At 36.9% G+C, this 18,958-nt stretch overlaps 2 protein-coding genes across 2 annotated transcripts in view; both read right to left on the bottom strand.

The window, feature by feature from the left end:
• The window catches only part of LOC307155885 (uncharacterized protein), a 468,056-nt gene that overhangs the window by 397,261 nt on the left and 51,837 nt on the right, over window positions 1-18,958 (bottom strand). The window lies entirely within an intron of this gene.
• Window positions 1,322-5,695, bottom strand: LOC307165854 (uncharacterized protein; the record flags this gene model as incomplete). Its single annotated transcript, XM_079883886.1, has 10 exons — window positions 1,322-1,443; window positions 2,381-2,440; window positions 2,555-2,623; window positions 3,534-3,587; window positions 3,689-3,757; window positions 3,885-3,959; window positions 4,457-4,513; window positions 4,940-5,082; window positions 5,245-5,338; window positions 5,503-5,695. The coding sequence occupies 10 exons, from the start codon at window positions 5,693-5,695 to the stop codon at window positions 1,322-1,324; spliced, it is 936 nt and encodes a 311-aa protein (XP_079740012.1).

Here is an 18,958-nt window from a genome sequence, read left to right as displayed (position 1 = left end):
TTCTTATTTTGTAATGTTTTTTGAAAGTCTGTTCATTGACTATAAGAACTGTTTTCTATTTTGAAGTTTCTGCTTTGCAAAGCTGAATTTTCAGCAGCACTTGATCCTTCAGAAATCATTATGCTGATTTGCTGCTCAATAAACCTTTCTGATTATTATCAATATTGAAAACAGTTGTGCTGCTTCATAGTTTTGTGGAAACTGTGATGAACAGTTTTTTGAAACATTCAAAAGTTTAGGTAAGTAACCATTTTAATCAGCAATGTTAAAAAATGACAAACACATTTATTACATTTCAGAAGATTCACATTTCAAATAAATTATGTTCATTTGAACTTTCATTTGAACTTTCTGTTCATCAAATAATCCTAAAAACAGGATAACCGTTTCTTCAAAATTATGAAGCAGCAAAAACTATTTTAACATTGATAATAACCATTATCAATAATTGAGCACCAATAATAATTGCTATTAACCAATCAGAAAAACAGAATATTAGAATATAATATAACACTGAAGACTGGAGTAATGATGCTGAAAATATAGTTTTGATCAGAAAAAATACATTTGACAATATATTAAAATTGAAAGGTTTAATCATATTTAACTGTTGCTGTTTTCACTGCATTTCTGATCAAATAAATTGCAGCCTTGCTGAGCAGAAGAAACTTCTTTAATTATTATTATTCTTTTTTTTTTTACAATCTTGATAATCTCAGACTTTTGACAAGTGTGTAAATATGCACAGTACATTTCATTATTAGTTGTAGGTTGAAAATTCAGTTGATTCTTACCATTCTCTGCATAAACCCTCTGTCAACTAAACTTTGTTCCAGCCGGTCTAGCTCTTCAATAGATGCAAGTGGAAAGACGTCATCCTCTTCGTCATTCTGCATCTGCGGTAGAATGCGTCTGTTTCCCACTAGAGACTGGACAAGTGAAGTCAGGTGGTTGATCTTCATGTCCATTTTTTCTAGTGTTTCCAGAATTGCCCTTGCTGCAATACAGAAGATCATTTAAATCGATAAATGACTTGCATGGTACAATACTCAAGACTGGATTTTGGTAAGTAAAAACTTAAATGCTGATGATGATTTTCATAACAGCATAACATAATATAATTTGTAGGAAACATACTCTCCTCTCTTCCTTGGTGGTTCCCTGAAGGTCTCAGGACAGAAAAGGTTTGCACTATTGATTGAACAGATAATGTAATTATATGTGTGTATATTTATTTTTATATATATATATATATATATATATATAATATATATATATATATATATATATATATATATATATATATATATATATATTGTCTTTAAATGTTGTGAATGTGTTTGATTTCCTCATGCCTAATGAATGCTCTTTTACCTTGTGTGTTAGGTGGATCAACACCCCAGCCGGCTCCATGATGCTCTGCCTGAGAGACGCCCACTGGAGCTGAGGAAGGTGGAGTAGGTAAGATTCACTTGTTACCAACACAAGTTAACACACTAAAATATAAAAACGAAAAGCATAAAACAGATTTTTGTTCACTTCTTATAAGAACAGTATGGTTAATTTGTTAATTATTACACTGGCATTACCAACAATCACCAGTCAGTACATCAGTGCTCTTTTGAGTACAGTTAGGACTCTAATATTTCCAAATTTGAGTGTGACTATTCCTGGCACCCCCTGCAGCATTGGTCTCGTCACTTGATTCTGTCAAATCCGTTTGAAACAAGTATAATGTTTATACTTTTGCCTGGCTCCTCACTACTGACTGCGCACGCACCTCCCAAAATGGGTGCAAAATCACAAAATGGATAAAGCGTTTCTACTTGACATGCTCTCTATTGTACAAATCTTTGAAATGACAGGGGGTGACTAGGAGTAGTTGCTCTCCAAAATAGGGATACATTGATATGAAAATTTTGTCCGAAACCGATAACCATTAATTCTTTTATATCTGAAAGCCGATAACGATATATTGGACGATAAATTTAAATCCAAAATTTTATATACTTAGAGAGCCTAATTACATAAACAAAATGCTCTTCATTAAAAGTTTTGTCCTAAACACAACATAAATCAAACATATACAGTACAGAAGCTTAGTTTTAACCAGTCTAATATTCCTTCAAATTAATTTTACACTCATATGGCCAACAAAAAATTGACAACACTTTAGAAATCCAATCGGTTATTCAGATACAGTGGCCACTTAATGTGAACAAATGTAAATGTGCCATGTCCTGATTGGCTAATGATCCAATCTGCTTGATTGGATCACTGTGAAAGCATGTTAATGCCAAGTGTAAACGCAGCCTGTGTCTGGTAAGGACACTGTCAGTTATTTGTTGTTTTTATTTATTTTCATTATTTCTTATCTTACTCTGTGATCTTCCTTGGTGGTCACAATCACCTGAGGGTCTCAGGACAGAGAATGTGTGCTCTATGGAGTGGAAAAGATCATAAAATATACAGTTTTAGATTTTGTTGAAGTGCTGTGAATAAGATTTCTGTTTTTTTTTCTCTCCCTTTTCTATTGTAAGTAATGCTCTTTTACCTTGTGTGTTCGGTGGATCAACACCCCAGCCGGCTCCATGATGCTCTGCCTGAGAGACGCCCACTGGAGCTGAGGAAGGTGGAGTAGGTAAGATTTGCTTGTTTCCAACACAAGTTAACACACACTAAAATTAGTAAATGTGTAGTTAACTGAAATATCAGAAAATAATAAAACACTGGATTTGGACAAAGATGGAGAGATTCAAAAAGAAGTGACAACATGTAGAGCAAAAGGACTTTTCTGAATGGTCAGTTGATGAATTTATGTTGCTGATGTGGAGTTAACTATCTTCAATTAGCATATTCTGTCATGATAATCTATAAATCGGTTGTGTGGGAACTGTTTTAAGATGCCTACAGAGTGACTTGCTATTGCATTTGTGTTACTGTATTGCATGTGAAAAGACGGATCCGACAGCTTGAGCGGACTCACAAATGTGCTCTACTACAACAACTCTTCCTATTCTCAACATGTGTTCCCGGGGTCAGGGTTTATGTAATTTTTAGGGTTAGTGATGCCACTAACCCAGGAGGAAGCTTGTGTAGTCCCTACCAGTTTTTTACAAGCCTGTCTTGTTTCCTCCTACTTATTGTAATAAATGCTCTTTTACCTTGTGTGTTAGGTGGATCAACACCCCAACCGGCTCCATGATGCTCTGCCTGAGAGACGCCCACTGGAGCTGAGGAAGGAGGAGTAGGGAAGATTCACTTGTTAAATTTGCAAATTAACACACTAAGGCCTGCTTCACACTCAGCGGGACACATTCATTTCAGAATCTATCTTAACAAGGGTGGGTAATTTTGAGTCATCCCAGTGCCTTGAGTCTGGCTACATTTGTCCAAAAATCATTTTGCAGTTATTTTACTGTAAAGTGCATTTCAATTGCAATTTGAACTGTGATCTGTTGACTGACTCTATTTGAGTGAGGGATGTCAAATTGTAAAATTTACTTAAGTGAATTTATGTGCAGTAATCTTACTCCGTGTTCTTCCTTGGTTGTCCCCTGATGTTCTCAGGACAGAGAATGTGTGCTCTATGGATTGAACACACATATGATGTTATTCAGTTTTATATTGCATTTAAATTCTGTGAATGTGTTTTCTGATTTACTCATCCCTGATTATGCTATTGTACCTTGTGTGTTAGGTGGATCAACACTCCAGCCATCTCCGTAATGGTCTGCCTCAGACACACGCACTGGAGCTGCAAAAGATGGAGTTGCACTTGTAATATGTGTAATTGTGACAGGGCATTACCCCATAACTTACAAACTTCAAAAAAGCATTTTCATTTGAGCATACCCAACAGCCAGATACAACTAATAATTTACCTTGAAAGCTGGGGAGACTCTCACACCAGGTCTGCTGTTGCTCTTCCGTTTCCCTTTGTTGCTGATTGACAAATACTGTTGACAGTTGGGGGGTCATTAGCAATGTTAATTTTGATAGCTATATTTGTTCAGCTGCATGTTTCAAAAATTACATAGTTCAGCGGTTCTTAATCCTGTTCCTGAACAAGAAATCTGTTGAAGTTTACTTCACTTAGGAACATTTATTCACAGATTTTCACAACGCCTCTGCAGGGTCTTCACACACAGACAAAACTTATTAGAGAAGTGTGAAGTAAGATGTAATATACCTCTATAAATAACTACAATTTAAGTGCATGTCTCATGCACTTTTATGCCCTTTGAATGTAAAATATATGCTCCCTTCGAACTGGAATCCTGTGAAGTCCACAGTTGAATAGTCTGAAGTGATAAGAGATGCAAACAAAATGTGCAGAGTGGAGGGTTCCAAGGAACAGGATTAAGAACCACTGACATAGTTGTAGCTTTGAGTAATCATTGTAGGTTTGGATAAAAAATTTAAAAAGATTAAAAAAAATAAAAGAAAAACTTACAGTTGCTTAAAGGGTTTACAGCTTTGCTCTGGAAAACCTGAGTTTGCACAACAGGACCTAATAATAAGGAAATTTCGTTTATTGTAATCTGGGTGTTATGCACTTTTAATCTTACTTATTTCATCAATCATCAAATCAACCAAATTTCAGAAAATAAAAAATAGTATAATATTGAATGTCATGTATGAATTTTTTTTGGAACTGTCATCATTGACACATGCAGCAAAAGATTGCTGAAGTCAACAGATTTTACTTATAGACTACCAATCTCTCTGTAAAAATAAAATAACGATGCTGCTATCTTTCTAACCCCCCTGTGTTTTGGCTCAAAATCTCTGGTCAAAATCGTAATTTTACAGCCTCTGCAGAATCGTAGATATATATATTTTTTTCGACCTTTGGTTGAGTCGACATGGAAAATGTATTGTTATTCATAGCATTCATTTCATTAACATTTATTTTTTTTAAGTTATTTTCCATTACCTTTTTTTTTGGTGCGTTTTGGAAGTGCTGGAGGTTTCGGTGCTGGAGGAACACTCTCTGTGTCTGCGATTTTTCTTTTTTTAAGGGGTGGTGGTTCTGGTGCCTCATCATCTGATGAGATGTTATCAGAGTATGTTTTCTTTCTAGGAAAACAAAGAAAAAGTACAATTGGATGCTCTTCACTGTTTAAAGTCAAAGCTACGTAAATATGCTGAATGGTCAGAAAGCTCAGAGATTTCATCAAAAATATCTTAATTATTGGATTTTCATGTGTTAAACCATTTATTTTGTCTTTTGTTACTTACTTGGGAATCCTTTTTCTGGCAATTTCAGGTTCTGAATTTATGTCAGATGTGTAGCTGGCCTTCTTCCAGTTTTTGGCCACATTTTGAAAAGATGCTGACAAATGAAATACAGTTTTGGAGCTTTTACATGTTGTTTATTAGAGCTATGTGAGATCACATTTTACAGTGTAGAAAAAAAAAAATTAAGATTCTGAACAATGAAATACAGGTATGCTGGGCAAGATCATGTTTAATTTACACAGTATAATTTACTCTTACCTGACTCATGCAGGATTCTGGTTCTGTGACGGGTCCACCCTTTCTCTGGCTGTGGTTCCTCCATGGTTCTGACGCTCTTCAACACCCTGTCAAGGTCTTTATATGGAGGCCACCAGGAGTAGCCGTCTGCGTACCATGACTTGGCAATTGGTCCAGTTGTACCTTCTCCCTCAAACTCCACTATTAGGTACATTTTTTTTTTTTCTTTTCTTTTTTTTTTTCAAGCCTGAAACCCATATTATTTAATTACTCCAATAAAATTTTCAACTATGTAATTCAAATGCATAAACTATGTTACAAAAAGCACTGATAAAGAATTAATTTTTTTTTTTTTTTGCATATTAAGTCTACACAGGCACAAAAGTTTAAGACTGGTAAGAAAGACATGTATATAGCTTTTGAAATAAGTATCTTATGCAAAAAAATAAAATAAACAAAATTGTTATTTTTTACAATTTAAAATAATTGTATGTAAATATCTAAAAATGTTATTTATTCCAGGGATGATGGTGATAATCCTTTGATAATAAAAAATGTTACTTGGGCATTTAATCAAATTAGAATGATTTCTGAAGAATCATGTGACACTGGAGTAATGATGCTGAACATTCAGCTTTGCCTCCCAGGAATAAATAGCATTTTAAAATTAAAAGTTATTTTAATTTGTTATACAATTTGACGTTTTACTGAATTTTTTTTATTAAATAAATTGAGTATTTAGTTAGTTTATATTGTGGAGTATAAATAAGACAAACACATGTTCTTGTTATAGCAAGATATTTTCTTCTTGCTGTCTAAATGCATTTATGTATTTTATATTCTTCAATCGAATCTTCAGATGATAGTATTGAATTAGTCTCTCGCGAGAAGTGAATTCCGATTCTCTTGTTTCAGGGCATGCGATTGGCTGTTCGATGCTGATGTCACTTTTTCGTGTGTGCGCGCGCGCGCGCTCCGGGCTCCGGATCAGGTGAGTGGAGAGGAGTTCGAGACGAGTCGACGGAGAGCGTTGATGTGTGTCATCGTCATGAAGGTAATCGTGTTTAACACGACATGTTAACATGCATGTTAGGAAATAGTGTGTCTTGCATAATGACCATCATATATGTTTAGTGCTTGTTTAACTTAATTCATGCACGCTTGTGTTATCGGGCCTCTCTCTCCCTCGTGCACACATCGTCCCTACATTGGGCCGCTAATGGCGGTTTTCCACTGCATGGTACGGCTCACTTAACACAGTTAATTTGGAGGAGTGAAGGAAAATGAATAAGCGATTTCGGACAGCCGTTGAGTGTGCAAAATTGGACTGATTGTACACTCGATAACGTCCACTAACGTTAAGGTTTCGGAAACCAGTGTTAAGTAGCACAGTGCTTCACATTTGTACGTTAACTTTTCTCATCGTCTAACGTTAACCAGGGGCGTCCAATTTTGCTCCTGTTGAGCCTTTGTCCTGAAGAATTCAGCTCCAACCCCAATTAAACACCTTAACAACCGGTAATCAAGCTTTTATTAGCTGTGTTGAGGCGAGTTGGAGCTAAACTCTACGGGACAGCGGCCTTCCAGGGCCGAGTTTGGACGCCCCGGTCTAAACCAATCAGAACAGCTTTTTTTTCCCGCTCCATGTGTCGTCACTCACAGCTGTTTTGTGAGGAAAGTAAATAAACGCACCCTAATCTTTTCCGGTATTTGTTTTTAGTGTTTGTATTCGTGGTTTATTGTGTCTGTGTGTTATATTAATGTATAATAATTCTTTATAATAAACTTCAACATATCAAAAGGCTGCTTAATTCATACTTACCAACAATTTGACGAACTGACGACGAACTAACGACAAACTACAAACAAACTAAAGCCGGCTTATAATGAATGAATAAAACAACAGAAGTGAAAACACGTATAACGAATGAACAGATACAAAATATATACAGTTAATTGCTAATTACAGGTTATTGATGCAAGAAAATTCATAAAAATGTTGAGGGTACAGTATGCTGAGTAAATAATAACGGTCATCTGATGCAAATTACAATGGTCGTCGTATATATATAGCCTAAGGTCACGTGACATTCATTCAGTTTATTTTATTTATTTATTTATTTATTTATTCTGAGCTACATAATAAAAATCCAATGTGCTCATGACTAGTGTTTATTAATTTGGCTACATTTTAATGTATTGCTTAGTAGAAAATTAAATTGTTTTATTTTTGTCCTTGCTTATGAGGTTGATAGAAGTTACCCACTTTTGTTCCAACAGAGGATGAAATTTCAAATCACAATGCATATCGTATCTGCACCCAAGTATCGTGATAGTATCGAATCGGGAGTTGTATTTATTATGTTATATCTAGTAGTTATTAATTGTTACTAGCATAACATTTTATTCAACAACCAATCCTGAAAAACATAATTTAATGATATAAAATATGATAATTTAATTTATGGAAGAATTCAGCCATGGAAGGTCATGTACTAGTGATTTTACTTTTTGTTTTAATACTGTTTATTTACAGTGTATTTTATTCTGCTTACCTGACTCAGAACTGCAGAACTCCAGTCCTGATTGGCTGTGGCACCTCCATCGGCGACTGATCTTTGTATGGAACCGCTGTGAGAGGCCATCATTTTGCTATAGATCTTGTCTCTTCTCCCACAAACTCCACTATCAGGTACTTTATTTAAAATTTTTTTTTTTTTGTTGCAGTAATGATGTATTTAATCTACAGATTTTCACAGTCAACAACACCTCTTGCAGTTCAAAACGCTTCTGCTACGTCATACACTTCGTCAGTTACGCTTTCAAATTTAATATGCAAGGCAGTCTGTCAGAAGATAGTTTTACTTTATAAAGAATTAAAAATGGATATTTTTATTACAAAATCCCATCGATTCACTTCAGAAGGCCTTTATTAACCCCTGGAGCCGTGTGGAGCACTTTTATAACGGATGGATGTGCTTCTGTTGGTTTCAGTTGGCCCCCCCATTGACTACCATTATAAAGCTTGGAAGAACCAGAATAAATTAAAATAACTCTGATTATATTCTGTAACGGTCACTTTTTAAGGGCGTAAAGCTTGTTTATGCCCTTAAGAAAAGGAAAATCTGTCAAATAATTTTTTTTTTAAAAGAAATGTTCATTTAAAATAATAATTATTAAAATAAAATTTTATTAAAATAAAATAATAATCTCTGTTAATAATCTGTTAGACAGAACTTTAATCGCACAAGATTTGTCAACACAGAAAACATTTAATCATTGGATAGGTTTTGTTTTGTTTATTGAAAGTGTTTTTCATGTCAGCTGAATGGACGGAACGCTTTTCAAGGAAGATAAGGCAATGGAATAGGGCTGGGCGATTTAAATCGCGATATTGTCATGCGCATCTCGTCAGTAAAGCCGGTTCCTTGATTAGTAGTAAATCGCCATCACCTGCTTTCAGATGGAGCGGCATTTAGGGCTGAGGAGATAATTAAGTGATTAATTTAGTGATGATGATTGAGCATTATTGAAGACACCTGATGTTAACAAGCAGAATCGCTGAAGAAGAAAATCACAAATTGTAAGTTACCATTAAGGTGATGGGTGTTTGCTTTAGTTGGACTCTAGACCATTATATGTTTACTTTAATATTTACTGTTGTTTGTCTGCTGTTATTGATTTATAACAGTTAAATGAACAAAGTAAAATGTTATCTTATAGTGTTGGTTATGTTTTGCCAATAAAACATATTAAGATAGTTTGGTTTAACTTGTTAGCAGCAGTTTAGTGATTCTTCAGCCTATGATTATCAGTACTTTACTTATAATTCAAAATATTTATTAACCATTGTTCTGATAAAAAAAGACATTCAGACATATCCATTTAAAACACAGACATCAATAATCAGCCTGTGAATCTCAACAATGGTGACAATAATAAAGCATGTTGCAGTGGCTGCCACCAATCACAACTCATTAATGGCTCCCATCATGCATTGCGGTATGAATAAATTATGATCTGAATTGTCTATGTCAGTGGTTCCCAAACCTGTCCTGAAGGACCCCCAACACTACACGTTTTCTTTGTATCCCTAATCAAACACACCTGATTCAACTCATTAGCTCATTAACCCATGTGATAATAAGCTGATGAGTTGAATCTGGTGTGTTTGATTAGGGAGACAAAGAAAACGTGTAGTGTTGGGGGTCCTTCAGGACAGGTTTGGGAACCACTGGTCTATGTAATTTACTTTTCCTCATTGAATATTTTGCTCCTCACCATTGTTGAGATGCATAGACTGAATCTTGACATCTGTGTATGCCTAAAATAATGATTTTTTTTTTTTTAAACAACTTTAAAGAAATCCTTTATATTATATCAAAAATTCTGGGCATTTATTCAGATTCACAGTTATGCTGTAAGCAACAACATAAATCGAAGTCAGAAAGAAGGATTTTAATGAGTTCAGTGATCAAGTTCAAATGATGATTGTCATAATATAACCAACACCATCAGATCACTTTTTAGTCTTTGTTCAACTGGCAGTTATAACTCAGATACAACAGCCAAACAAAATCTAAAGTACACATAAAAGGGTCAGAGCCCAACTAAAGCAACTACCCATCACAATAATGGTAACTTACAATTAGCAATTTTCTCCTTCAGCGATTCTACTTGTTAACATCAGGTGTCTTCAATAATGTTCAATCATCACTAAATTAATCACTTAGTTATCTCATTAACTTAAACACTCTAGGTTTTAACACTGGAGGTTTTGCTGTGTACAAAGAGCCGTAGTTAACTGACAAGCTGAGCCATATCGCATTAAATATCGCTGGCGATACGTCCGCGATATTAATGCGATATGGCTCAGCTTGTCAGTTAACTACGGCTCTTTGTAGTAAATGCCGCTCCATCTGAAAGCAGGAGATGGCGATTTACTACTAATCAAGGAACCGGCTTTACTGATGAGATACGCATAACAATATCGCGATTTATTACATGGCTGGGCTGAATTCCCATGTAGAATGCGGTCTGTTATTTCTTGATACATATATAGCGATACACCGAAGTCTACTGTATGACAGATGTGTCGCTTTTATTTCGCTTTTCCTTTTTTATTCAAAATATTCACAAACATGCTTACCATGTCATCAATCAGCCTATCTGATATTCCGATTCTCACATAAGTTACGTGTAAGTGAGTGTGTTTGGTCGTTTAAAAATCAATAATCTTGATCTATAACATGAGATGGGCGCCGCAATGTTGTCCTGTCAGTCGGATTTACAGCACGTGAATTCAGTTTCTCCCGAAATGAATGCAAGAAAGTGGCCGGTGAACTGAGAAGAATAGAGTAAACTTTATAGTTACTTCCACTATGTTTGTCTGATATGAATAACACATGTCGGCAAATTATATTTGAATAGATTGTTATTGCTGCTTCCACAGACATCAGTGTGTATTTTACCAACTGCAAATGTATTGTTTTACTCGTGCTTGTGTATTTAAATATCTGAAACCTAAAATAAACATTATGAGGTTGAAAACACTGCTTAGTTGTGATATATGACAGCGCTGAATGCGTCCGACTCTGGCTCAGCGCCAGCCAACGCGCGAAAGCACAGTTTGAATCTGGCAGTATTGCGACGTCACTGAACATTATAAATGTGGCACCGTAACGTTACTCTCAGGGGCACAGAAATAAAAATCCCATATATGAGACCGAACCGCTCAAAAGGTTAATCATGCGGCGCCCGAGTGCATTTGACCGGCATAAAATCGGCATATGTCAGACTGACCGGCCGGTCGCCAGTCATGGCCGATCACGTGAAAATCGGCCAATTCCGGTCACCAGCCGATCAATCGGTGCATCTCTACTTTACAATGTTATATTTAAATGTCTGGGTAAAAAAAAAAAAACTTTTTTTTTTTCCAACTGAACACAGTATATTTTATTTTAGGAAACATCTAGAACATTTTGTAACATTGAACATCAGGCAAAATAATTAAAATAAATAATTTAATCTTCTTAACTAAATTAAATTGCAGTCACTTGTGTGAGCCTAATCCTGTAGCTCAACAATAATCAACATAAATAAACATAAATAAAATTTTCAAAAACCTCCTTCTAAATGGAAAAAATGCAATCACTAATCAAAACAAAAACATGACCATTTGGCACAGTTCCAAAAATAAATAAATATATAAATAAATAAATGTAGTCATTTTAGCAGCTCAGCAATTTTTGTGGACATGTACATCTTGGGGATTTCATTCTTTGAAAAGAATTTTCTTGATGGCACTTTGTATAAAGGTGTTGCTGTTTTCATTAGTTTTAAAAAAACAGGTTTCTCCACAGTTTGAAAAGGCATCATGTATTTTGCAATAAAGTATGCCACCGCACTGTTCAGGTCCTTTGCAGCCTTGGATGTGGGTGCATAAGCAAGCTGTTTCTCAAAAGTTTCTTGGATTGTTGGCTAACCTGCAGCTTTTGAGGAGGATGGTCCTTTGCTGCTGAAGCCACAGCTGCTCTACAAAGAAGAAAAACAAAGACTGACATGTTAAAATTTAAGCTAAATCTGTAACTAGTCTTTTTTTCACTTCATCTTTTAATCAGTATACTTTTAAAAAATATTTTCGATGTGGTCATTTACAAGATTTAACAAAAACAACTAATTACATTATTTAATTTGTGTGTGTAAAAACAAATAGTACTGCTAAAAATATCAAAATAATGCTCTAAAATAAATTTTAATTTCAGTGTTGATGCATATTAACGCAGAGTGCGAGTGTACTGCACACACACACACAGTCTCATCAGTTCACGAACACTCAAAGACACGTGAGAGCAAGCGAGGAGTTTTTTTTGTTGTTTTTTTAATGGCGTGATTTTGAAAAGATGTTAACGTGGCAGAAGGCTTAAAAGCAAAGATGTGATTTTATCCTTAACTTAATTGTTGTACTAATGTTCAATCACAGAAACGTAACGTTAGTACATATAGTCTGCTATTCCCCACTCTGTAAAGTAACGTGCAAGAGGAAATTATTTGATGTTAGCTAATGTTTATTAATTAGCCGTGTTTAGGGTTGGGTACCGAAACCCGGTTCCAATAGAGAACCGGTTCCGACGTAAACGGTAGTAACCAGACCGAATAAGAACGAAACTTTCGGTGCCTGACGTTTTTTACCGCCCCCTATAAAACATCTCGCGGCACGAATGATCCAATAATAAAACATCTCCAGTAAACCAGCAGAGCATTTAGTTCGTTTGTTAAATAAGAGAGGATCTAACGCTGAAATGTGTTTTTTAAATCAAGTGATCAAAGTGCTCGTTGCCGCTGCGATCAGTGGCGCGGATACAGTGTTTTCTCTTGTGGCTCGCGCACACTGCACTGTCTTCATTCGGACGCGCGCTTCAATACGTTGCGGAGATCGATCTATTTATGAGGCGCCGTCTATGATTATGTGCGCGGAGAGTTTGTGTGTGCGTGCTCGCGTCTCATATGAGTGTGTGCGCGAGTTTGTGTGTGTGGGTGCTCGCGTCTCACATGAGTAGGCTACGTGTGTGGAGAGTTTGTGTGTGTGTGTGCTCGTGTCTCAGATGTGTGTGTGTGTGTGTGTGTGTGTGTGTGTGTGTGCGCTCGCGTCTCAGATGAGTATGTGCGCGGAGAGTTCCGCGTGTCTCGTGTGTGTAGAGTTTGCTTGTGTGTGCGTGAGCGACTTTAGATGTGACGTTGTGCATTTCATATGTATTAGTTTTAGCATTCAGCAGTATACATGTATGTGTGACTACTTATGTGTATGCAAGGGTTTCATATGTGCGTGAATGAAGTGAACCTCTGACACGCTTGACTAAAGTTCAAGTTCAGCTGCCAACTGCAAATCTTGCATATTAAGTATGAAGTATATCAGTATCAAGTATATTTATATGAGGCTATACTGTGTGTTAAACATTTATGCTCAGTGTCAGATATTTCTCTGTTTTGTAAAAGTCATAATATGAGAAGACAAAATTTTGATTTGGGGGGAAAAGTTGTGGGGGTTCACCTCCTTCGGCCATCCTGAACTTAAATTACTGCTGAGTCTCTGGCTACGTTCACACTGCAGGCTGAAACGACCCAATTCCGATTTTTTTGCCCCTATGCGACCTGTATCTGATCTTTTCATGACAGTCTGAACGACACAGATCCGATCTTTTCAAATGCGACCCAGGCCACTTGGGTATGTGGTCCCAAATCCGATACATATCCGATCTTTTGAAATGCGACTTCAGTCTGAACGGCCAGGTCGCATGTATCCGACCCGCACGTCATTGATACGCGAAAAACGTCATAATTCTGCATTGAAGTAGTCGTCGGTTTGAAAACGGACTGCATATTCGTCGAGCTGAGGTAAATCTGCCGAGCGGGTCGACCTCGACGAACCCGTTAATTAAAAAAAAAAAAAAAAAAAAAAAAAAAAGCCCACGGCCATTATATATACGTTATGTTAACTTATTTGTGCTGAATCTGATATTAGATAGGTCAGCGGCTGCAGTCTGGCTCTTGTGTAACGGTCGCTGCGTGCGCTCGTGTGTGTGCGCGTGTGTGTGTGTGTGAGTGAGAGAATCACAGTTAAAGCAGAGACGGGCTCTGGTTAAAGTTTAGCTACTTCCGCAAACAACAAGTGACGTCGTTGACCGTTGAGTACTCTTCTGCGCATGCGGGTCACTTCTGGGTCATTTCACGTTCACACAGGAGATCACAAAAGGTCGCATTTAATTGGAAATGTGAACGGCCTTGCAAAAAAATTGAATTTTTTCAAAAAATCGGAATTGAGCATTAAGCCCTGCAGTGTGAACGTAGCCTCTGACTGCGGATCACGTGCACAATCACATACACGCGCGTGCCTGCCAGCAGTAACCGGTGGGGGAGGGGCTGCATTGTTTTCGCTGCAGGTACGCACACACACAATCTAGTAGGGAGTCCTGCGCTTTCACTTTGACGACACAAAAAATGCACATATCGTAGGAACGGTATAACTTTTTTTGTTTGCGGTTTTGAAACCGTGACTTTTTCAAACCGCGATAAACCTTTAAACCGGTTATCATCCCATGCCTAGTGACGAGCTGGACGCGCTCAGAGAGAAGACCGTTAAAATCAATTCCCTATTCGAAACTTGTGTTGGTTGGTCCGATCGATTGTGCAATCGATTTTCGAACGTAAAGTGACAGCCCTACTTCCGATGCGCCCTAAAAAAAAATTAAACAAGAATATGTAGAAAAAATGTATATATTTTCAATCGTTTTCTTAAGAAGAGTAAACAGCCTGTCCATCCTCTCCCTACTCTCCTGTGCTCTCCTCGCCTCTGCCTCCCTCTCTAGTTGCCCTCTGTCTCGCCTCTGCCTTCGTGCTCCTGATGCTGCTGCCCCTGGCTCCTCCTCATCGTGGGCACCCACTACTAAATTAGTAAGTTCATAAATAAAAGTAAAATACCAATAAATTACGTTATTAGTACGTCATGTGTGTTGCTATTTATCAGGAGCAGTTTCCATGTTTCTTTACCAGTTCTTCTAAGTATTGTGTATCACCATGGTAGCCTAATTGTTGTTTGTTTCCGTAACAAAATGCCACTTACTGGTTATTTTGTATATTTTTATATGACTGGTGGCTCATACCAAGATTGTATTAACACAAACTAGTTTGGGACTGCTATGTAATAGCTTAACCTCGCAGTGCCTACTGTCTATCAGTATTTGTGATATTCTTATTTTATTTTTTTTAATAAGTAAAGGGGGACAGAACTTGTGTGTCAACAATTTTTGTGTAAACAAATGTATTATAATAGGCCTATATAATTCCTAAAAAGGTGGGTCGCGGCTTGATGACCATGGGGAAATGTGGGTCCCATGGCCAAACTATTCAAAACATCATTCAATGTTGTGATAATCGTAATTAATAATCACAATTACAATTTCAAGGGAATAATCAACAATTATCATTTTTGTCATAGTTGTTCAGTCCTACCTATTAAAATAAAATGTGAATGCATTTGACATTAATTTGTGTTTTACTTGTTTGTTTATATCCATAATTAATTGATACCTGATTACCTTACAAGAATTTTTGGCTAAAAAGTCACTGAATCGATTTCAAGTCAATGAATCGTTTCGGATCGTATCGTTCTAAATGAACCAATATCGTCCTTGAATCGTATCAACAACCATGAATCGCGAATCGAATCGAATCGTTGTTAAAACGAATCGTTACACCCCTAATAAATACTTTTCGGTAAGTTGTACTGCATCTTTAAATAAAAAGTAACAGATGATCGGTTTACTTGAACTGAGGCGCTACAGCGATCGGTCACGTCACATTTACAAGCGCCAAAACGGTATTTGCTGTCTGAATTTCGCAATAAAATGTACAGAACCTGTGAAAGTAACCTAGTCTGTCTGTCTCCGTGTACACTTTGCTCCGTGATTTTTCTCTGCGTGAGAAAATGGATGTGAGGCACGAGAGCATGTAAAAAGTGTCAATTGCGAGTCTCACACTGAATGCATAGTGTTGACACCCCTGCTTTTAGAAGGGGGATAAATCGACGGCAGCGTTCCTCCTTTCGCCATGCTTCTTCTCCATGTGAGGATTGTTTACATTAGACTGAGTGCTCACGGAGCGCATGCACACAGAGCTAATACATGTGGGGATTGTTTACATCAGAGTGCGCACATGTTTCGCGCAGCATATACGCGGTGTTTGTTTAAGTGGTTGATGGAAAATAAGCTAATGCCCGTTGTATAAATATAAATTCTGATCTATTATTTTTCATGGTATTTTAAAGTGCACGCGATAACAATATCGTGCATATTCATTACCGCGATTTATCGCATTACCGAATACCGGCATAAGTCTACTTGCATTTAAATGTGAATTTGCTGTCCACCACTGAACTCTAGTCTAAAAAAAAAGTAGTCCCTGACCACAAACAGCAACAGAAGTTACATACATTATTTCAGCAAAAATCTATCTTTTATGAGTGAGTCAGTCGGTAAAGACTAGGGCATGGGAAAACCCCTTTAGTGTTAAAATTACAGGACATTCAAATGGATTCTCACTCACTTTCTCAATCCCTCACAATAATTGACTCTAGCTTCAATATCAATGAACAATATCAATGAGATCAAACATGTTTAAGTTGCTAAGAGTGGTTGCTAGGGGTGTTGTGTACTAGTGACACATAGAACCGTTGGGTGAAGCATCTGTCAAATTTGAACTAGCAGCAGCTTTTATGACTGGAGAAGCTAGGATTATTTGAGTCAGGCATAATCACAAAACTGACAGGAGCAGAGAAAGTGCTTTTAATAACCAAGCATGTAGTTTATCGTGGTTAGCCCTGTCAGATACTTTGACAGATGCGTGTGGACTTGACTCGTTTCTCCAGTGTATAACTTGCATTTGATGGTTGTGTGTTGATGGGAGTGCAATAATTCTGACTAAAACATAAGTTTTGCTAAAATATTTATGAAATGTAGGTTTAATATTCTACATGTATTTATGAGCCGTAACTGTAAACGGGGTATACATGTAATTACCACAATTGTTACATGTAATACAATGGCTATGCTCATTTACTTCTTTCAGACGAGTGAATATGTGCAACACCGTGTCCTAACCAGACTAGTTCTGCGACGTCACCGCTGGAACAGAAAGTATGATGATTTCAGGTATAGTAATGTATATGTGCATTATTTAATGTTATACTACAGGGCCGTTGAATGCTTGAATCTGATTGGTTGACGAACGTTCTAAGGTGTGCATTATTTTCAGGGAAACGCACAGCTAAAGTAGTTCCAGGCAGGTCTTGACCGCATTACAGTTCCATATCACCAAAGATATCACTTCGCGTAGTTAACGGTAATAACAGAAAATAGGATACAATTCATAACAAGAAAAAACATTTAGCCCCATGCGCTTGATCTGGAATTTTCAATGTCTAGCTGTCTAATTTTCAATGTCTTTCAATGTCTAGTATATTCCTATCTATAATCAATAGAAAATTAATCTGAATATAGGCAAAATAAATGGATAATCCTGCAGCACGGATTATTATTGCAGATAATATAACAAATAAATAATTATTGATAGGCCTACTTGTTAAAAGGGCTTTGTGTTTCATTTATTTGGCTAGTCTGTCATCTGTCAATAATAGAAAAAGAAGAATGAATTCGAATTAATTAAAAGGAATTGAATTAATAAATAAATAATAATATTGACGCACATGCTTTTCTGTCTCATTATTGCAACATCTCTCTCTCTAATAACTGCATTAATAACTGGGGACACACTTTAAGGCCGGTTATGAATGTAATTTGATACGTATGACTGATCATGCCCAAACGCGTGTTCAGCACGTTCAGTCTGTGTTCAGAGTCGGTGTTTAAAATCTGCTGCAGTCGATGAAAACAGTCAGAGAATGTGTCAGCTAGTGTGTGTCCCAGCATTAGTCTGCTATCAGTGGCTCAAACCTCCGTTACTAACTCTAAAATGACGTTCTGGAATTAGCAACGGAGGCATTGGATTAGATGCGTAAGAAATTAGTCCTACATACAAGAGCGTTTTAATGACAAAAACTTTAAAAACGTCTTGAAATACATAATCTGAATTATTTTTCTAATAATTCAATGGCCTGTCGTCAATTATTCCTTAAAAGAGTATGCAAGTTTGAAAATCATTTTGTTTGTCTTTTATAGCTGTACTGAAAGCAACTCACCTGTGAACAAAAAAAGTGAACAAGAACGTTCAAACTGTTTGTTAACAGACAATTGTTTCAGTAACTCTATGTATTTTTAATAATGTTAAAAAGGTGTAATATTCATGGATTTGTGTATTTATCCATTTCGTTGAGTGCTTGGAGCTTGCTGAGCGCGCGCTCTTCTGATTGGCTGTGATTTTTACCACTGTGACAAATTTTTGTCGCTAGAATCTTATGGTGTCTGGTTAGGACACGGTGCTGCTCCTACCAGTTAACATTTGATCTCAGCAATACTGGTAAATGAGCAAAACAAAGTGTTTTTTTTGTTTTTTTTTTTAAAGGTGCTCAAAGTGATGTTGGGTGACGTCACTTCTTGTTGACGCTGAAAGTTTTGTCAAACAAAACGGAGGCTAGCTCGACCCTCCCTCCTCCTCATCCGCACACTAACCCCCCAAATCCTTCTTGTTGGTTATTGGCTGGAACATTTTGTTGGGTTTCGTGGTGCGGGTTAGCCCAGTTTGTTTTTGTTGCCGTTTGTGGAGCCTGGGCTGTCTACAGAGACTACGTTTCTTTACAGTTTTCAGGGGACAGGCAGCTAGCGGATGGTGAGGAGATGTTCGCTGTATGTGATAGGGGTGTCAAAATTTATCGTTTGTACGATGCATCGCGATGCAGACGAGGACAATTCGGTATCGGTTCAGTAATAGACCATAACCGATTATTATGTACTGACGCTTTTCTGAC

Source organism: Squalius cephalus (genome assembly GCF_949319135.1).
Source record: "Squalius cephalus genome assembly, chromosome: 1".
Lineage (NCBI taxonomy): Eukaryota > Metazoa > Chordata > Actinopteri > Cypriniformes > Leuciscidae > Squalius > Squalius cephalus.
Note: the sequence above shows the minus strand (reverse complement) of the source record. Positions and strands in the feature narration are given on the sequence as shown.